The 21,537-nt window shown below is 51.0% G+C and overlaps 1 protein-coding gene across 5 annotated transcripts in view; it reads right to left on the bottom strand.

Moving 5' to 3' along the window:
* Positions 1-272: 272 nt before the first annotated feature.
* RMND1 (required for meiotic nuclear division 1 homolog) overlaps positions 273-21,537 on the bottom strand; it is a 37,213-nt gene continuing 15,948 nt past the window's right edge. For 4 of the 5 annotated variants that reach the window (XM_004460383.4, XM_071212542.1, XM_071212540.1 and 1 more), the window contains 9 exons: positions 20,206-20,281; positions 17,589-17,628; positions 15,694-15,794; positions 13,663-13,769; positions 12,742-12,806; positions 11,998-12,074; positions 9,439-9,559; positions 843-959; positions 273-488 (listed from right to left, as the gene is read on the bottom strand). In XM_004460383.4, coding sequence (XP_004460440.2) covers positions 456-488; positions 843-959; positions 9,439-9,559; positions 11,998-12,074; positions 12,742-12,806; positions 13,663-13,769; positions 15,694-15,794; positions 17,589-17,628; positions 20,206-20,281 — 737 coding nt within the window. In that variant the 3' untranslated portion in view covers positions 273-455. Of the gene's footprint in view, positions 489-842; positions 960-9,438; positions 9,560-11,997; positions 12,075-12,741; positions 12,807-13,662; positions 13,770-15,693; positions 15,795-17,588; positions 17,629-20,205; positions 20,282-20,816; positions 20,947-21,537 lie in introns of those variants that run through there. The other variant, XM_071212541.1, reaches the window with a different exon arrangement.

Below are 21,537 nucleotides of genomic sequence, written 5' to 3' on the forward strand. Positions count from 1 at the left end.
TGCATGGCACCCGTGCTCTGCCGTCAGACGCCTGCCTCGTTTTATTCATTTATTTCAACACTCCTGAGTTCCTGGGTGGTTCTGTCCTGGCCAGGGCCATCGTTGGGATAGTACCTAAAATCTAGTATGGTTTTTTTTTTTTTTCCCCCCAGCTTGGAGAATCATCTTTGTGTAGATTTCCTGGGTGCTACGGTTTTCCAAAGTTCTTTAGGCTCAAATAGACATTTTCCTTTTGAACTGTCATCAGTTACAGGCCCAGCTCATACCCTTCATAGTGTTGCATTTTTTATTTAATTCAAGCAGCAGTATGTTTAGGGGCTGAAAAAAGGTCACTATAACGATATCTCGATTTAAAAAAAACTAAATACACATAAAGCACTCAGTAGTATCTACTTTTGATTGTAGAACTTGAAGATATCTTTCAATGACACTTTCCTCTGGGTATCATCACTTGATCAGAAAAGTACTCTTCCCAGTTCAAACATGACCTTAGGATAACAAGAAGAAATGAATTATTTCACAGCAAATTGTCATTACAAACTAAAACAACTTTCCTAAGAAGAAAAAGAGAAAAGCTCCCAAAGAGTAAACATTTGCTATTCCACATGACAAGCTCCAAACCTGAGGCATGAGTACTTGATGGTGGGCTACACGTATATTTACAGCTGGAACTTTCTCCAAACGCTGTCTTGAAAATCATCTTTTCAAAATTACATTTAAGGCATTTGCAAGATACTACCTTAGTCGCTTGAAACCTCCCTCGCTTCTAAAAGAAGTAATTAGCAGCAAGCCCGCGCCCCCTCGGTGAGCTCTCGGTGCCTGCAGCGTCCCCGGCCCCTCACCTCGATGGTGATGAGGACGACGATCATCCACTCGAGGCGCAGCGCCCGCTTCTCGTTCAGGTGGTTCCGCATCAGGTCCGTGAGCTCCATGCAGTGCTGGAGCTTCTCGTTCATGACCTGGGCGAGAAGATGGGCAGACGGCGGGCTGTGATTACATTTACGATTTTAGGTTGACGTTAAGGCTAAGATGCTTCAAAATTCCCCGGGGTTTAAACTGGTACATGGTGGGAAACGATCCTTTCAACTCTTGTCCCTGGTCCTCTTCCCAAAGGCCGTCAGCCAGTGGTATTAGATACCTGTGACTCCATCCTGAGACATTTTATAATGCGCAGGTTTAACAGCAAAAAATACTTTGCATCAAAAAAAAAAATGCCTATCAAAGCTCTTGCATTTGATTAAAGCTAAAAATAAGGTTTCTGAGTCCTAGTTTTTGGTAGCTGCCCTTGGATTGAGGCATTAAAAAGGAAAACTTGAAAATGTGATTCTCTTAGCATGGCCTGAAGATGACAAAAACTGTCACCCCCTGCTAAACACAAAAAAAGGGTTCAAGCCTCACTGCTGCAAACCGTCCACCCACCAGCGTCCTGGCCCGCCCGCTACTAGATGGCACTGCTTTTAAATTGGAACGGCCCAGGGTCTGCCTTAATGGTGCCTCGGCACAGGCTTGGGGGGGACAGTCCCCAGAGGCAGGTGTCGCAGGGGCGAAGGCTGCTGGAAGTGTGCTCAGGCACCACGTTCACTGGGCTGCGCGGGCACTAAGCTGCCTGCCTGATGAGGGACGACACGTCAAGGCACATGGACTTCACGGTCCTGTTACCTGTGCTAATGCTGCCAACAGTGCCAATCTCCTTCTATCTGTTGCCTGCTTGACCACCTCTGAACAAGCTCACCTTTAAGCGTGCTACCCTCTCCAAACTCCTGAAGCAGTTCTCTTCCATCCACTTCCAGCCCTGACTAAAGGACAGCTTCCTCGCCACCCAGCTTATTCCTCCACCGTTAGGAGTTGTGGACATCACAGTTCCCGAGACTTCCAAAAGCCTCGTTAGTAAAGCTATTAAAAGCTGCTCAGGGCTAAACCTCAGTTTACCAAGCAGTGGGCAGCACCCTGAGGTCCACACTCCTGTTGGCTTTTCCTCTCCTACAACTACCAGCTTCCCCTCTGCCACCGCCGGCCCTTCTCGAGTCTCTCTACCTCCTTGTGCCAACAGATGACACACGCCGAAGCCTGTCCTCCTGGCACGCTCTTGTCCTCCCCAGTGTCCGCTGCCTCCTGAGCTGGCTCCCACTGTCACTCTCCGTGACGCGTGCCAGTTGTACCGCTAACGTCATTTCCAGAAGATGTATTTGGGAGACTGTCGCTGCTCTAAGGGCAGAAACAGCGGGCGGTGCCACCTGCTCGTGGCCACCCGGGTGCTCGCCAGGACCCACTACTGCCAAACGAAGCGGTCCTCCTCGATGGCAGGCGGGGCTCTTGATTCAAGGCTGGTGACTGGAGGGTCCCTGTCACCTGAGTGCTTTCCCGCACGGCGAGCGCACGTTGGGACCCCGCCTCTGGGCTCTAAAAGCCTCTCCCGTGGCAAGTGCCCACGATGAACGCCTGGTCCTGGTTTCTCTGCTGACGGGGTCTCTAACTCCTATAAGAGGTCTCGTGGGCATCCTGCCAGCACCTCAAACGCAGCCTTTCCCCAACGCAAGTGGTCACCCTGGTCAACCTGCATCTCAGGTGGCACACGACAGACACCGCCACTCCCAACCGCCCCGGCTGCCACGTCGGCTACCCCTGCACTTCAGATGCCAGCAGACCTGGCACCCCTTTACCAGCTATCTCGATAACCTCCTGCAAATGGTCAGTGTGGTGGTTTTGCTTTCTTTTGGGTCTCCAAACTTCTTTTCTGCGCTGGCGTAAGTGCTCTCATCCTGAACAAAGTTTGGCTCCCTACTCTCCCCTCTTCCACGTGCTACCAAGAAATAAAGCCCTATGCCCCGCGCCACTCGGTCCCCTCCCGCTTGAGATGCCAGCCTCCCCTCGAAGGCTCGGCCTCCCAGCCTCCTGCTCCTCCCTCCACGCTCCTGCACTTAGACCCCCTTTAGCCCTGCCCCCACCCTGCCCCCAGCTCGTCACCTGCTGCCTGCCCAGCTCGCCACCTCCCGCCCCCTTCTTTTGGGGACACCCTCCTGGTACCTACAACCCTGTCATGTTGCCCGTCGCCCCACCCTTCAGCCCCAAGACCCTGGCTGGCTCGGCCAGCCTAACGTCCAGTCCCCTGGTCCCGGACACCGGCCGGGCCTAGCCGCCTGTGCAGGCCGCGGCAGCCGAGTCCTGGCCTCGAAGGTCAGGGTTAGGAAAATCCTTCGTCCTCTAGGGCCGCCGGGGTGAGGTGGTCAGCGTGGAGCCCCTTGCTGCACCCTTCTCCCCACCCCGCAGAGCACGCCACCGGGAAGGGAAGGACGCAGCCGGAGCGCGATGCCGGGGAGACCGTCCCGGCGCCTGCGGGGCCTCTGCCGGCAGGTGTGAGCGCCGGGAGGAAGGGCCGCCAGGGCGGCACGGGCCCTGGCCTGGCGGGAGCGCCCTGACCACGGCGCGCCCAGGCTCCTGAGGGGGCGCCGAGCGGAGGAAGCAAGAAATACAGGGGGGCTTCCCGGGGGCGGCAGAGGCGGCGGCGTGGGGGCCGGGGGGCGGCTCTGGAGGAAGTGCTCGAGGCGCAGCTCCAGGTGAGCTCGTACCAGGGGCGAGAGCTGCGACGTCCCAGGGAGGGGCGGGCAGAATAAGGGTCCCCACAGGTGTCCCCGCCTGCTCCCCTTGCGTGGCGAGGGGAAACTGAGGCTGCCCGAGGACCTAAGGGACCTGAGGACGGGGAGGATCCCGGATGACCTGGGCTCTCAGGGCTCCTGAAGAGGGAAGCAGAGGCGGAGCAGCTCGGGGGAGGCGATGCGAGGACTCCACCCACCCCGGCCGGAGGGAGGACGGGGCCACGGGCACTGCAGGTGGCTGGGAAGCTGGGAAGGCAAGGCGATGGGTGCTTCCCAGGAAGACGCTGCAGGGAAGCGGATGCGGCTCAACGGACAGACCGTCCGTCTACCACACGGGAGGTTCAGGGTTCAAACCCCGGGCTTCCTGACCCGTGTGGAGCTGGCCCATGCGCAGTGCTGATGCGCGCAAGGAGTGCCGTGCCACACAGGGGTGTCCCCCGCGTAGGGGAGCCCCACACGCAAGGAGTGCGCCCCGTAAGGAGAGCTGCCCAGATCAAAAGAAAGCACAACCTGCCCTGGAATGGCGCTGCACACATAGAGAGCTGACGCAACGAAGAGAGACAGATTCCTGGTGCCACTGACTAGAATACAAGCAGACACAGGACACACAGCAAGTGGACACAGAGAGCAGACAACTGGGGGGTGAGGGGGGGTCAGAAATAAAAAATAAATCTTTAAAAAGAAAAGACCGACACTGCCGATGAGCCGTGTCACACCGCTGGCCCTTGGAACCACACGAGAGACTCGAGCGGGTAAGCGGCAGAGTCTCTGGTAACTCGTCCCAGCAGCGTAAGAAAAGCAGCGGAGCGCCCCGATCAGGGGCCCAGCCCAGCCCCGCCATCCCTGCCGAGGAGCCGAGGAGCCGGGGCGCCGGGGCGGGGGCCTGTCTCCCCTCCCGCCTGCGGGGCAGGGGCTGCAGGGGCCCGGGCTGGGGCGGGAGGGCGGCGGGGAGGGAAGTGGAAGGGCCCAGGTGAGGCGCGGCGGGGGGCCCGCGGAAAGGCGGCCGGTGACCGTCTGCACAGGAGGCGGGAGGACCGTCCAGCAGAGCGGACAGGGCGCAGGAGGACCCGGAGGACCCAGGAGGACCCCGTTTCCTGGCTGGACGACCAGGTGGGGGAGGCCGGAGGGTCCTGCCACTGCCGGGAGCAGGAAAGAGGGGTCCAGCGGTCGGTGGGGAACAGGACGAGCTGCGTCCTGGAACCTCATCGCGGTCAGTTCTGGAGCGTCCATGAGCGGGTGCCACCCGGGAGCCTCCGCCAGGAAGGGCGGCGACAGGAGGGAACAGCGGCGTCCCGGCCTCTGACGGCCCGGGGGGAGCGACGCGCAGGCGGGCGCCCATCGGAGGCTCTGAGACCCGGTGAGTCACTGGGAACATCTGGGAGGCAAATGTGCGAGGCGCGCACGGAGCTGCTCGGGCGGCGGGGGGCGAGGGACGCGGGCCCCGCCGGGGAGGGCAGCCGCCGTCAGCGCACGGCCTTCCCCTGCTCCCGCTCCTGCTCCCGCTCTGCCCTGCAGCACGTGTCATGCCCCGTCGCCCCTATTTCTCTCCAGGCTCCTCTATCTTCTGGGGAAAAAATAAAAAACAAAGCAAGCAACAGCTCTCCCGGCGCCGCCAGCCTCCCCCGTTGTCTGCCGTGGCTCACAAGAGGGACCGGCTCGTCCTTCTCCCTCCATGTGCCTGTGGGGCCAGCACGGCACAACGAGGGGACGCGAGTGCTCGCAGCCCCCCCCAGCCTCCTCAGGCCCCCCCCAGGCCCCCGGCCGAACCGCCCCCGGGGGGCGGAGGAAGCGCTTTGAGAGAGGCGGCCGGGAACTCTCAGGTCTGCGTCCTGACCACCAGGGCGGTGTCTCTGAGGGTGAGGCTGGGGAGCGGGACGAAGGACGAGCAGCTGTGGGGACCGAGTCGGGCCGAGAGGCGACAGCAGCCACGAGAACAGGGCGCCCCCGACACTGGGAAGACAAACGCAGGGGGACGGGCGAGCGCGCCCCGGAAGGCCGGGTGCCGAAGGGATTTGGACAAGCACGGTTTTCACTTGCTCTGCAACGAGAGTTTTCCAGAAACAGATTTTGCAAGCGTGTGCTGCACAGTGAGGTGGTGCCTGAGCCACGTGGCCATCGTGCCCGCGCACACGCGCGTTCCTCGAGCCAGCTGCCAGGCCCGGGGCCGTGGCCAGGCCCCCGAGCCCCAGCGCGCCCGGCCGGCCAGCCGGTCCGTCACGCCTGCCTGGCAGAGGCCTCTCCACCTCCCGGCCGCTTCACGGAGGGACGGGGAGCCGCGGGGGCAGCGCCGGCTCCCCGCAGCGCTCTCCCCGAAACGCGGCTGCTTCCCCTTGTGGCTGCCCTCCCCGGGGGCCAGCGCGGGCTCAGAGAGGTGTGGAAATGGCATGTGATTTGTGAAGAGAGTTTAAATGACTCTTGAAACCTCTAAGTGGATTTTCAGGGACTGTTGGCTATTCAGGGTTTGTTTTTTTTTTTTAAGATTATTTCCTCCCCTACCCTCGTTTTTGTGCTTGTTGTCTGCTCTGTGTCCACCCACTGTGTGCTTGTCTTCTCTTTAGGAGGCCTTGAGAACCAAACCTGGGACCTACCCTGTGGAGAGAGCGCTCAACTGCTTGAGCCACCTCCACTCCCTGCTTTTTGTCTCTCTCGCTGTGTTTCCTCTTCGCGTGTCCTTGCTGTGTCATCCTGTTGCGTCAGCTCGCCGCGCCAGCCCACTGCACCAGGTCACTCACTGTCTTGCTCGTCTTCTCCAGGATGCACCGGGAACCAAACCGGGACCTCCCATGCAGTTGGCAGGAGCGCCATTGCTTGAGCCACATCTGCTTCCCTTAAATAAATCTGGGAATGTTTACGTGGATTTTCAGGGATTGTTGGCTATTTAGTTTTTTTGGTTTTTTTAATTTGCCCCCTTTGCTGCCTGTGCTTGCGGTCTGCTCTCTGCATCCATTCGCTGTGTGTGCTTCTGTGTCTGCTTGTCTTCTCTTCTCGTCTTTCTCTTTAGGAGCCACCAGGAACCGATCCCAGGACCCCCGATGTGCGAGAGCAGCGCTCTGTCGCTTGAGCCACCTCCGCTCCCTGGTTCTGCTGCATCTTGTTCTTTCCTCTGTGTTTCTTTTGTTTGTTGTTGTGCTCGCCTTTGCCAGGAGGCCCCTGGAATTGAACCTGGGACTCCCCCTGTGGTGGATGGGAGCCCAATCGCCTGAGCCGCATCCGCTTCCCGCTCTTTGGTTTTCAGAACCTCCAGCTCCCGGGGCCTGTCTTCAGGGAGTGCGTGTGGTGGCTGCTGTGACATCGCCGCAGCCCGGGCGGCTTCAAGCCACAGAGGGTTGCTTCCCTCCAGCGCCAGCGGCCAGCAGCCCTGAGCCAGGGCGCACCCGGGCTGTGCTTGCCCCGCAGGCCTGGGGCTGGGGTCGTAAGCTTTTCTGTTCCACGGACCCCTCTGCCAGTCGGGTGACGACGAGGACCCTGTACCAAGGTCACACTGTACCGTGTATTAGTTAACAGATAACACCCGCACCCAGGCGTCCCCACAAAAATGGTGTTTCTGAATTTCAGTTCAAGCTCACGGACCCCCCGCCATCCTGCCACAGAACCCCGCTCTAGGGAGACCCAGCGCTGCCCTCCGCCTGCCCCCGGGGCTCCAGGTGGTCCCTCCAGTGCCGCCTTGTCCGCCTGCACCTTCTCTGTGTCTGTCTGTCGTCCTTTGAGGACGCCCACCACTGGAGCTGGGGCCCCGGGCACCCTGGGGTGATTCCACCTCGAGGCCCTTGATCCCACCCGCGCAGGCCCTTTCTCCCAAGGCCTCGGCCGCAGACTCCACCCGCTTGGCTCTCGGGGGCCTCCGTTCAGCGCGGTACAGGGGTCGGCGCTACGGCCCTTCTCCCACAACTACAAACCCCCCAGTACTGATTTTCTCCACTGAAAAGAAATGAAAGTCAGATTTCAGAGCATCCTGTGGCGCTCCACGTGGTGTCTCGTGGCTGTGAGGTGGTGGCGCTAGGTCATGCGTAATAGTTACCTTTTTTCCTTTAAGAAATGAAACGGAGATTATAAGTATCTCAAGACTTGAGCTTTTATCAGACAGCAAGGGACTGGCTGGTGGTGGATTCCTATGCTTCACTGCGCCTGGCCAAGCGTCAACACGAGGAGCCTCGGGCGGGTTGTGTACGTGCAGCGGAGCACCTCGAGCAGCCGCTACAAAGCCCGTGCAAGGGGACACAACCAAAACCACTGAAGGCAAGTCAAAGAGGGGTTCTAGGAAGTGTTCAGGAAACCCAGAGGAAGGCAGGGGCTGATGACACGCAACAGCTTCGGGGGCTCTTGAGGACACGTGCGGAGTGAAGGAAGCCACTGCAGCCGGGTCGCTGCCACGAGGACACGGGTGCTGGAATTTCTCCTCTCGACCCCACGCCTCCTCGGGCCCCCGCGCGTCCCTCGGCTCTGCATTACCGCAGCCCCACGACGAGGGGTGGCCGCGCCTGCCCTCCGTCCTCACCTCCCTTTCTCACCGCAACTCGCCGCTGGGTTCACTGGGACCGGAACTGCCCTTGTCCAGCGACCACGGTCATCCCAAAACCCAATGGGCAGTCCTCGGGCCCACGGGGGGCCGCCCGAACCCTGGCACTGCGGGCTCGGGGGCCTTCCCCCCTGCAGGCCCCGCACACTCTGCTCCACCCGGCCAGGCACCTCTGCTACCCGAACCGGCCTGGCAGGCACCTGCCTCGGGGCCTTTGCACTGGCCGCATCCTCCGCCAACAACAGTCTCCGCTCTTCCTCTCACCTCCACCTGACGCTCCCGGCTTTCCTTCCGGTCTCAAAGGCCCCGGCTTCTCAGGTCCTTCCACCCCATTTCCACCCCCGCCCCAGCACACACCACCAGGCTCCTTCCCTGCAGCCACGCCTCTCCCGGGCCCCGTCCCTTCACCCACAAGCAGCCCGCTTTCCTCCCCCCCTTTCCCCCACACCACCAAATTAAAAGATCACAGCTCCTCCCCGCCTCCGTGCATCCAGAGGCCTGCGCGCGTGCCTGGCTTCCGGTCCCCTCGGCCCCTGTCCGGTTCATTTCCCCCAGTGTCCCCCGAGGACTCTCAAGGATCACCAACTGTCTCGGCCACCAGACCGGCAGCACCTTCACCGGCTGCACCCGCTCGGGGCACCAGGCCCCGCAGGGCACCCCGCTTCTGGAGCCCTCCCTTAGCCTGTGGGACGAGCTCACGCTGCCTGTCTGCCCCCTCCCTCCCAGGCCCCTCCCTCTGTCCCGCAGGCACCGTCCTCGCCTCCCCTACTTGCCCCTGCGCCCGCACTTTCCCCACCCGGCTCACCCACACTGTCCTCGGCGGCACATGCGTGGCCCGCCTCCCAGCGGGCGTCCTGCCCCATCTGGATGTCCTGCTGCTGCCCTGAGGCCACAGGCCTTCGGGCTCTCTGCCTTCCCACCCTCCACCTGTCAGCTGGAGGCAAAACACCAGCCGGCCCTCCCCCTCCCCCTCCCTGGCCTCCTGCGCCCACGTGAGTGTCCCCCTGTCCAATCTTCTGTCACCCTGATGGCTCAGGACCGTGTGACACAAGGCGAGGCCGTCCTCCTGGACCGCTGGGGCTCTGAACCCCGGCCAGTCTCACCCAGGCCACCCAGCGGGTGTCAGAGGGCCTTTGACATGAGGCGAAAACGGCCTGTGTGCAGGATGCGGGGAGAGGGAAACTTAAAGCAATCCGAGAGAAGTCAACGAGGTATTTCCCCCAAGTCAAACACATCGACTTAATGTAAATAAAAATTCTCTCCACGCGGTCGTACAAATCACGGGAAACGACATGTCTTTCCTTTTCAGTCAAGGTGCAAAGGACGTACCTTAACTCGACGAGCGATGCTGAGGAACTGGCAGGTTTTATCGTAAAGTTCTTCCAGGTTTTCTCTGTCCCAGTAGAAATCGGGGGTGATCAAGAAGTCCGAACTCAAGTTTATACGGTGCCTGAAACAAAGGTGAGACTTACCATTGTTCACAACATTTTTTTTTAGGTTGAATTTAAAAATCGTAGTCTCTAAGGTATTTCATATTTACAAGATGCTTGGTAAAAACCTATGAACGGTGACCTTTGAAATATGGAAATAAAAGTATTTATAAAAGGATCTCAAAATTCTCCACCCAAGTAATTCAATCTTTAATGCTAGTATTATTTATGAGGCAGACAGAAAAAAATCCCTCGCACTTTGTGTTCAACTTCTAAGCCTGTTTCTTTCTCATGAACACATTAAAAAATATACATGTACATGTGTTTTGGATAGGTAAAAATTCACACGGTTCAAAACACAAAAAGGTGCAAAGGCAGGTAACTCTACAACCCTCACGTCTACCCCTGTGGCCCCTCTCCCAGGCCCTCCAGGCACCTAACCAGGTTTCTTTGGCCTCCTTCCACTGGGTCTTTTTTTAAAGATTTATTTCTATTCATTTACCCCTGCCCCTCATTGTTTCACTTCTACCTTTTTGGTGGTAGAAAAAAATTATTCAATGAACATTTAAATTGTAAAAGCAACACGGAAGAAAGGAAACAAGTGCAGAGCTGTTACCGTACTGAGCGTAAAACAGTGGACAAGACTGAAAATGAGCGGCAGGCCTCCCACTCTCTGTGCAACTCGAGCCCCTTGCTCTCCCCAGCGTGTCGTGTCTGTCAGTCCTTTTCCACGCATACACGTGTATTTCTTTTTGTTTGCGACTTAATGTTTCCTACTGTAACTCGTCATGTTGCTAGCCACAGCCGCTACATTCCTGTTAACAGCACGTAAGCATTCTTATTGTGAAGACAAAGGAAAACTGGGATAAAAAGCAGGCCTTACAGAAGGAGACCAGGGACCAAGTCAGGCACACTCTGAGTTCTGAGTGTGATGACTCACTCTACCCGAATCTACTCGCACTGCCCGGAGGAGAGCGGGGTCTCTGATTTCTCAGAGAGCTCAGGATTGGGTTTCTTTGAAAAGAAAGCCTGTGGGATGCTTCTTTTGAATGGCCTTTTTTTTTTTTGGGTCAGTTTCATGAATCCGGGTCCTGAGTTATGAGAAATGCATAAACACGTGGCCCTTCTCCCGCTCCGGCCCAGGAGAGGAGAGGAGAGTGCGGAACCAGAGCTCTTAGGTAAACTGCTGACAACTGCCTCTGGTGACTACTCCACGCACCAGAGGAGATGGGACCCTGGGCGCTGCTGTCCAGCGAGGAGGACGACCCTGTCCAGGATGCTTCCTCCTGTAAACCCCAGGGATTTAATAAAAATAGAATAAACTCAAAACCTTTTCCGGTATTTCTTTTAAAAGACGCACCAGCATATTCCATCAATCCTAGGAGACAGTTCTTCACATTTTAGCATCTCTGAAAAGGGGAGGTACCATAAAATTGGTGGTGTCTTAAGAGGTGGCAACTGTGCTTGAGTTGTCATTGCCTCAAACCATTTATTCCTGTTATTTCCCTTTTTAAATATGCACAAGAGGGAACATGACTGAACTTACATCTAAATTAAGACTAAAAATCCAATTTCAAAAGTACACATTTAAAAATTCTGTGATAAAAAGCATTATATTCTGGTTTAATTGGCAGCATTTTTCCTTTCTCGTGGTATCTTAGGGTATCTCAGATTCAATGAAATACTGTACATGACTTTTCTCTGAATATTAGGGTCTATACAGCATTTAATGCAGAATTCCTATTATCTACGTTTTAGCACATATCTTTCTACCTTCAAAAAACATCTAGGGAAGTGGATGTGGCTTAAGCAGTTGGGTGCCCGCCGGAGGTCCCAGGTTCGGTTCCCAGTGCCTCATAAAGATGAGGAGCAAGACAGCAAGGTGACACGACAGGCTGGCACGGTGAGCTGATGCAACAAGAAGTGATGCAATGAGATGATGCAATGAGGAGACACAATGAGAGACACAACAAGGAGGGGGCAGAGGTAGTTCAAGTGATTGTGCACCTCCCCTCCAACATGGGAGGTCCCAGGTTCAGTTCCCAGTACCTCCTAAAAAAAAAAAAAAGACAAGCAGACATAGAGAGCATACAATGAACAGACACAGAGAGCAGACAGCAAGCGCGAACAACGAGGCAGGGGATAAATAAGTAAAATAAAATAAAATAAAATAAAAGTTTAAAAATTAAGTCAAGCATTAAAAAAATCTACTATGCTTCCTGATGGGAGTGTAATACAGATTAATTATGACCTCTTTTGCATATGCAGACTTTCTTCCAGCAGTTTTAATATAGCCCACTCGCTTCTAACGGGTAAGAGTTCTGCCTGCTTATAATCAATGAAATGAAAATACCTGCAAGTCACCTAAAGGTATAAATGTTTGCTCTTACTGCAGAACTACAGGAATGTTTCTTTGAGATTAACTTATGAAATAATTTTTTTGTAGAGACATTTTTACCTTAGGGCAAAGAGCTCACCCATTTTCTGCATAACTTCTTCATGAGATAATTTCACTTTCTTTCCAGCTTTTAAAGCCTATGAGAAAAAAAATTTTTTTGAACATTACAATAGTATTCTAAAGCAGCATACTTTTGATTCCATGTAAATAATATTCTTGGATGACTAGCTCCCAGATGCATTTCTTAACTCACTCTGAGATTTCAAAATCTTATTAGGTAAAAATTTTATATTCCCTTTTCTTATTTCCCATCAGCATTTCCTTTCATCCACATTCCTAATCTGTTAAGCAGGGCCTCTCTTCAAAAGCATAATCAGAATATTCTTTCATAGTAAAAACAAATTTAATTACAGTAAAAATTACTTTTAATATATTTAGGAATTTTAATATATGTATTTTTCAAGCCAATATTTGTCTCATAATTTAGCAAAACACTCGTTTAACCAAGAAAAGTGATCAAAATCTCCTTTTCACCTTTTTACTTTCATTTAGTTACATTAAAAAAATTTCACTATCAGAGAAAAGTTAAGTTTATTGAATTTTAACTTTTATAAAGCAAAAGAATCAATGTGAAATAAAATATTATTTTATTAATAAAAGTAATTGGGGGTTCTTTTTTGCTTTACTTCAGCGTTGCTTTCCTAGTGTTTATTGTACTCCTAAACATATTGTTGGATTGGGAAATTTGTTTTTCTCCAAATAGAAAACAATCCTTGAAAACGAGCATAAAATTGATATAATTACCTCTGGAATGGACTGAATAGATTCAACAAATTTATCCAGTGATGCTTCCCAAATAGCCAGTTTCACTGGGGGAAAGAGAGGGACAATGGAATTTTCTTTACCATGTTGATATTTATATAAAAAGGCACAACTACAGCACATCCTCACTGCCATTTCAACAAGGGTGTAAGAAGCAAAGCCAATGAGCTAAAAATTTTAAATGGAAATGTAACAATAATCACTATTATGAAGGATAGCACCAAAGTGGGGTGAAAAAAATGGAGGAGACTGAGTAGGTTTCCAAGCCACGCTGCAGCCCAAAGCCTGTCGGGGGGATTCCCTATTCCTCACTTTACCCCTCAGAAGCTCCGAGAACGGAGCCCTGCAGCCAGGCAAGGGCCCTCCCTGCCCCGCTCTGGGCCGGGCTGGGGCGGCGCGGGGTCTCTGCTGCCCCCTGGTGTGGCGCGGCGGGGCTGCACCCGCGGCAATGGGGTGCAGAGTGGCGGCCCAGGACACAGGCCGTGGGCGCTGCAGGCACCCCACCTCTTTCATTCAGGTGCACGGCTCTGCCCCCGCCTGCTTTCCCACGCGGAGGCCTGTGGAGGTGGGCTTTGTTCTGACTACAGACTTCCTACGGATCACAAGTGCAGAGAGGAGAGGAAAACAGTGGGAATAATACCAAAAAAAAAAAAGTATTTTTGGAGAGGGTAAGGCTTTTTCCATGCAATTAATAAATAATGAGTAACCTCATCCCAGATACTATTTTTTTTATAACATATACTGTATTTTTTCTCTTGGAGGAAAAAAAAACGAGAGAAAATGAGAGCTAAGGCTTTGTTGAACATCCTGTGAAAAGGTGCCAGGGCCATTACTACATAATTAAACTTCTTCAGTGAAACGAAAATGGTGTAATGCTTTATCTGACAAGTAGCAGTAACTTACCCGAAAGGCAAAGCGCATTTGAGAAAGCAAATTTCTCGAGAATGGCGTCATCTAAATCTAGCTCTGAATTTAACTTGATTTCCCCTCTGTGAAGTTTTGACTGGCCCCTGACAAAAGGAAGAAAAAAAAAAACCTTTTCAATTTTAAAGAGTACTTCACATTTTTCTTTTGAAGAAGCCACTTCATAATCATTCCAGGGTCTTATACAAGCCGCATACCCCTGTGATTCCGTAACGTCATTTCTAGAAATTCATCCTAAGGAAATAATCAGATGCAAAGTGCTGTGTACAGAAGACATTTATGGTCATATATTTAAAAGTAAAAAAAAATTAGGAAAAATCTAAATGTTCAGCAGGGGATTCGCTCAATGATGGTATTTCCACACAATAAATTTTAAAAAGCATGTGTTAGAAGGATATTTAATAGAAAGGGAAGATCGTTGGCAATAAGTTGCTAAGTGGAAAAAATGCTGAGAACACAACAGTACACAGTGTAATATAAAGTCATACTGACGAGGGGGGGGAAGAGGAAGGAGGTGGGAAGTTATCAAAAACTAAGGCATGGGAAATGGATGTGGCTCAAGTGCTAGAGCTTCTGCCTACCATGTGGGAGGACCTGGGTTCCATCCCTGGGGTCTCCTGGTAAAAAAGAAGAGAAAGCGTGCCCGAGTGGTGAGCCAGTACCCGTGCAAGTGAGTCATGCAGCAAGATGACACAACAAAAGAGAGACAAGAGGAGAGTCAAGGTGAAGCACAGCAGAGACCAGGAACTGTGGCAGCGCAATTGACAGGGAACCTCTCTCCACATCACCGGTCTCCAGGATCAGATCCTGGTGAATCCTAGAGCAGAGAAAATGAGAAGAGAAGACAACACAGACAGCAAAAACAGCAGTATGGGAGGAGGGGAAGGGGTAAAAATAAAGTAAATGATCAAATATTTTTAAAAAAACAACAACAAAAAAACCTAAGGCATGTTCGTGTAGAGAATTTAGCATGGATGGGGGCGATGGGAGAAGGGAGGGTTTGTGAATCTAAAGGCCACATATAAATGGAAAAAAATGTAGGGTAAAAACTAGAGATAGACAAGGAGAGCTGACTGGGGTGATGTACTGAGAGGCAGAATCTGCTCCGACAACTCCGGGGGAGAACAATGAAGAGACAGAAAAGCGAGCAGCGTTGATGAGAGGCTCCAGGGTGACACGGCCCAAAGCCGGGAGCAGCAGTGGACGCCTGAACCCACAGGCAGGTGTCAGAAAACCATGTGCCCCGTGGGGGCTAGGGGACAGCCGTGTTGCCTGCCCAACGAGAGACCAAGCAGCTGACCCAGGGCCCCGGACAGCCGAGGACCGGCCTCTCGACTGCCGGGTGGTGGACACTTCCGTCAGGGTGGTGGGTGCGGTGGGAGAGCTGACTGAGCACGAGCTTCACCCGGAAGGAGCCGGAAGCAGAGAAGGGGCTCTCGGGGGGCTACTAACAGGGTGGAGGGAATCCCACGGGCTCCTCACTGCCTGTGTCTCTCCAGCTTTCCCACCGGCACCAGCACCGCTGGGCCTGGGCTGTCCTCCCGGCTGGCTGCCCATCCCAAAACCAGGGCTTTGGCGAGGGTGAGGCGAGACGACACGAGGGAGGCCCCGGCAGCCTGGCGCATGGCGGGTACCAGTGAGCACTGGCCCTGGGCACCCGCCTCCTAGCCCGGCTGGCACCCTCGGGCTAGAGACCTCCCCCCTTTTCCTAAAGCTCCGCTGTCCTCACTGCCTTCTGGCACACCTGCCGACTCGATGGTCGGCACTTTGCTGGGCAGGAAGGCCCCTGCTTTCTTGTTATTCTGCCTCTCTCCCCGCCCTACCACGGCCCTTCGCCTTCCTCCCGGGCCAGGACGCAGGACCGCAGCGCGTCCGCCGCCTACCCACGCAGCCTCCCTCGGAAGGGGCGCCTGGCCCCTCGCCCACAAGTGGACCTCTGAGGCCACTGCCCGGGCCCCAGGTTTCTTACTCCGGGGGCTCCTTCCACAGATTCGAGAGAAAGCGGCTCACTCTGTTTTTACGTAGTTGAGTTCTTCGTTTTCCCAGTATACCAAAGCGATTTCATAGGGCTGGAGTTCGTGCTTCTCTAGAACTTGCATCACGTGCTTCATCTAGAAGAAAAGGGGAATTACCCAGGAATCAGAAGCACAAGCAGGCTGGGGGGCAAGTGCTCCTAACATTTTTTCACTGCATTTAATGCTATCCCTTCTGTTGCTTAAAGGAAAAGATAATTTCACTGTCATATTTCACAATTTTAATATTACGACTTAAGCAATGTACTATTTAACTGGCGTGACATACTCATTGGTTTTGAAATCTGAAAAACACAGTTGAACAGAAAGAAAAGAAAAATCATCATTATCCCACTACCCAAAGCAGATCACTAGTTAATATTTTGGTTTGTGTTCTTCAAATCTTCACAATAAAATGCAAAAGTAAAGCACTTGACAGGCCAGATGTGGAGACAGTGAAGATGCCCTCCCTGCTCTCGGAAGTTCTGATCCCGAGAGGTAAACCTGATTAAACCTGGTGCAAAGCCTTCTGGACTTCCATTTCCTGTGTGTCTATGTGCATTGATTGATTGACTGTATAAAATGGGATTCTATGCATATGGACATTTCCCAGCGCTATTCTCTTTAACTGAAGAACCGTAATTTACTTAACCAGCCTAAATGGCCACAGGTAGGGGACTGCTTTGACTACTTACTACCGCGATGTGGCAAAGAACCATCCTTCTGCATATCTTTGTGGCCTTTTGGGAATGTTTCTTTAGAATTTGCTAGATCAAAAGAGTAAATGTTGCTAAACTGCTCTCCGAAATATTTTTTTTCCAATTTTAGAAGTCAAACAACATTTATAATCGTACTCTTAGAATCACTGGGTCTTAGCCATTTAAATTGTTGGCACTTCGATAGCCAATCTGTACTTTTTTTAATTGGGAAAGTTGAATCATTTTTCTTATATTTATCAATTATTTATATTTCCTCTTTTCCAGGATTTCCCATGTGAGTGCGTGTGTGCACATATATTTCCTTTTAGTAAAACTTGGGTTATATGAGGCATATTTTTATCTTTTCCTTTTTTTTAGGAGGTACCGGAGATTGAACCCAGGACCTTGTATGTGAGAAGCAGGTGCTCAACCACTGAGCTACATCTGCTCCCCTTGAGGCATATTTTTTAACTTGCAACGTGTATGCTATTGATTATATTTTGTAACCTGCTCTTTTAATTTAACTGTTTCATATACGTGAGTAATTTTCCAGGAATAAATATTCACATGACTTTTTAGAGTACAAGATATTCTATCTTATGAATGTATTTAATACACTTTGTATTATTGCATATTTGGTTATTTCTAATTTTTGCTATTATAAATAACGCTCTGATGAGTACATAATTCAGAATGCATAACAGTGATTATTTCTTTTGGATAGCTTTCTAAGTGTTAAATTGCTTGGGTAAATATAAAACTTTTGCTTCATATTACCAAACTGCCTCTAAAAAGGGTGTATCAAACCATTCGTGATGACTCAAAGTTCTAGGAACACGATTCAAAATAAGACTCAGTGCAACAAGCTCCAATTAACTGTAGGTCCTTTATTCTTTTGCAGATTATCAAATGCAAAGTGTATTTCTGTTTCTACTGTAGTTAAGGTGAAAGTCTGAACCCCACAGATTAGCATGGGCCCAGAGAATCGAAAATGTTGGGAACTTAAAAATAAGCCAAAATACAACATATTTTGGAAGATGAAACTGCTAGGACATCATGTAATGAAGAGCAAATGTAGTTGTGGATTATCCATTAACTTATCTCCCTGATTGTGGAGTTATTTTATTAATACTTCTAACAATTTGTGATTTATTCTTAGAAACGGAGTTTTTACACTTGCATACTTTATACTTACGGTTTTGTCTTTCACATTCCAAAATACAGCAGCTCCTTCCCTGATTTAAAAGAATGAGAGAACCAACTAAGTCAAAGGCAAAATATGTTATTTAAGGTCTCACATAAAGCCATACTTTAACTTCTGGAATCTAGCCAGAATACAATTAAAAAACATGTAATTTATTAATTTGACAATATGGTCCCTAGACGGATTTGCTAAAATAAGAGCTACTTTTTTGACTCTTGGCAAAAGCTGACCTCTCCAAAATTCATGACTTCTCACGTGGTTAGCAGGATAAATAACTATTACTGTCACACTGGAAAACTTCATGCATCGAGGCTGTTTTCTACCTGGTTCAATTCTGACGAACAGGAAGAAATCAGATGAAGGAAATTCTGAGACCCCATCCTAGCTCTCACTTGGCAGGCTCTGCCACGGGAAGTGAGCAAAGGACCACGCGATGACTGGTTGTGCCGGGAGGACACTGAGCTAAAGGGAAGCCACAGAAGCCTGGCAGCACGATGGGGTATGGGCAGAGGGAGGATGCAGCCACAGGAGTCGGACATCGGCTTGGCTCTGAAAACCATAACCCAACATGCTGTGCCTGATTTTCTGAGGTTGGAGGTGTTGAGCCGCTGCGGGCATAACTACAAGAGGAGTTACAGCAACAGGCGGCTGCAGTGAGGAAGGAGAGGTGGAAATGGAAGGCGCGAATGGGCGGCCCACGGCCTTCTTTAAACATTCTTGAGCCAAGTGCAGATGCCTGCCTGGCTCTGCGCTCGGTGCCCAGGACACAAAGCTGAGCCTAGTTTAGCTCCTGTCTCCAGAAGCTCCCCATCTAGAAGTAACCGACCCTTACGCCACTGGTAACAGTAGAGCCTGACAGTTGCTGTTACAGCTGTGCTTACTATGGGATGTGTGTGGGAGCCACACCCACCCTCAAGGAGCAGCAGAGCTCCGAATGAGCAGAGGAGGGGGCGGCCCAGCAGAGCGAGGGCTCAGGGAGGCGATGGGGGGCCAGGTCACGCCTCGGGAGACGTGGACGTGGGCAACGGCAGGCACCAGGGCGAGCGAGGCAGGCGGGAGCCACAGCCTGAAGGGACACGGTCAAAATCCACGGGATTTTATGCAGGAGAGATGAAGTGAAAGTGACCCGGCATACAATGGACAGACCGGTCAGTGGGCAGGCAGGGAGACCAGCGAGGAGATGCTGTGCAGTCCCAGGGAGGGCCTGAGGGTGGGGCCCGGCTCTGGGAAGCACTTCTGGGCCGAGCGGAGGTCGGGGAGCTGCGCAGCCTTCAGCCTGCAGCCGTGCTGTGCAACGAGGCACCTGGAAGCCACACGTGGAGAACGGGCCCGGGCAAAGGGCCTTGTCCAAGTTGAGATGAGCCGCAGGGTAACGTGCCCACAATCTTTGAAAGGCTCAGGTGTGGAAAGACGAATAAGGCATCTCATTTCTTACATGGTGTATGCTGAAGTGGTAGCCTTTTTGATACGTTGGGTTCAACGCATTATGAAAGTTCATTTCAGGCAAACTGCGGGATTACCGTTCGTGTTGTTCCAAATTAATTCCACCCTATTTTTAAATTTAATGTGGCTACTGCACCATTTCTAATTACTTTGGAGGCTTGCACTTGTGGCTTGCATTCTATTTCTACTTGTTGGCGCAGAACTAGAGCAACTCAGAAACCCAGAATTCCTCACTGGCTCGCCGGGACGCTCCTGTTCCGCTTGGCCTAAAGGTGGAGACCTTGATCGTCTCTAAAATGAGGGTCGAAGGAAGGTGAGGCACTGATGGGGAAGAGGGCCGGGCGGCACCCCGTGTGGCTCCTCAAGAACGGTCCGCGACTGTGGGTGACCCTCGTCTCCTCAGCTGCACCAGAGAGTAACACTGCTGTGAGAAGACGGGGTTGTTTTAAGCGGCTTCGCTCATCGTCACCTCTCTCGGTCAGTGGCTCTGTGCACTTGGTAGGAAAACCCTTCAATAAAAAGCATGTGCCTCTGAGTCTCAAGTCTCTGAGGAGGGAACTTTAGATAAAGAGCTGCTGGAGGAGGAGAGAGACGAGGTGGACAGCAAGGAGAAGACAGCAGGGGGGTGCAGCCTGCCCAGGGGAAGGGCGGGTGAGTGGGAAAGGATGCTTTGCAGGGACCTAGTGACAGGATATCCAGATTCACAAATAAAGGCAAACTGGGAGAAGATTATTTACGTGCTTTCATAACTCTTTATAAATGAATAGGATTTACCAGAGAATTCCTCAAACTGGCAACGTCTCCTGGATCAAATAAGAATCAAATGACGAAGTTGAAGTCACAAATAATTTTTTTTTTGAGGTACTGCGGCTGGGGATTGAACCCAGGACCTCTTAAGTGGGAAGCCGGGGCTCAGCCAGAGCCACATCGGCTCCTCAGAGTTGGTTTTTTCGTTTGTTTGCATGTTGTTTTTGTTTTGTTTTGATTTTAAAGAGGCACCAAGAACCAAACCAGGGACCTCCCATGTGGGAAGCTGGTGCTCAATTGCTTAAGCCACATCCACGCCTCACAAATAATATTCTGAACCCATTATGCCCAAACATTTAAAGATAACACGGTTACCTGACCATGACCGCACCCCTCAGTGCATGTATCCTTCTCTTACCTGAAGAAGAACATTGTTCCAGCATCACCTTCTTTGGCAGAATTTTCTACACCCATCACCAAAACATTCGCTGCATCTGCAATTTAAAATAAATGAAAGAAGAGCTTTGTCACAAGGTGACACAGGTATAAGAGCCACCAATATACATTTTTATGAAGTACTTAAGATCATCTCTCTATGAGCCACTAAGTGCTTTATAATTCGATGCCTATCATTCTGAAACCATTTAAAATAAGAAAATGAAAAAAAAACCCTAAGAAATTACCTTCACAAAACATTCACACAACCTGTTTTTGACTCTGTAAACCCTGTCCCAATTAATAATTATTAAAGTCTTAGTTTCTATATAACTAAGGTTCAAGAATTAACTTATTTCTAAAAAATTAACTTAATAATATAATGAGTAGTAACATCCTGTTTGCTCTGTTTTAAAATTTTTTTCGTATTTTTTTATTCTTTTTTGTTTCATTTTAGTTTTTTCCCTCCCTTTAAAGACAATTTTGCTAATAATACAATTTTAATAATTTTTAGATTACTCATTCTGCTGCATTTTAAAATATATTTTAAGAGGGATGGCATGACAGAAAGTATACAGAAGGGAAGACACTGACCATTTCAAAACTCATCTGATTTCAAGGGCATTCACGAGACCTGCCGCTGCATCACCTGTAACTACTTAAATATTTTAGCAATTTAAATATTACATACTTAAATCACGTATTAGTACTGATATTCATCGATAAATAGTTACGTAATATACAATAGTATATAAATATATAATTAAGTTATAAGTAATATATTAATATAACAACCTTGATATGTTAAAAGAGGGATCTATAATTTCTAAATGTAAAATTAGGGTCCTCCCCGCTTCCTCCTTCTTGGTAGAGGTTGGAGGTGGGGGATTCAAATAGACCAAATCCTAGACTACCTTTTGTCAGTGTCATTCCCCAAGGATGACATCTACACAAGGCACCGTTCACGTACGACGTGGCCGAGAAGCAACCTAGCACGTCCCGGAGAAGACCAGGGCTTTGAAAGTGGTGCAGGCACCTCCCCGACCGGGTCACACACAGGGCCATCCTCACGACTGCCCCTGAGCAAGTGCTCATCTTGGGGACTCTGGACACAGCTCTGTGTTCCTGGCAACTACGTTTCGTTCTGCCATCAATCAGGCCCATAGTCTATTCAAATCATCAAAGCTGAAAAATTACAATGCCATTTTTCAAGTATGTCTTTTGGGTAACAGGATTTTCACCCTGCTATTTTGGCTAATTTGGGGCAAATTCATAAATTTTCCGGGTATTAGGCAATCCAGCTATAGAGTATCAC

Source organism: Dasypus novemcinctus, chromosome 28, assembly GCF_030445035.2.
Source record: "Dasypus novemcinctus isolate mDasNov1 chromosome 28, mDasNov1.1.hap2, whole genome shotgun sequence".
Lineage (NCBI taxonomy): Eukaryota > Metazoa > Chordata > Mammalia > Cingulata > Dasypodidae > Dasypus > Dasypus novemcinctus.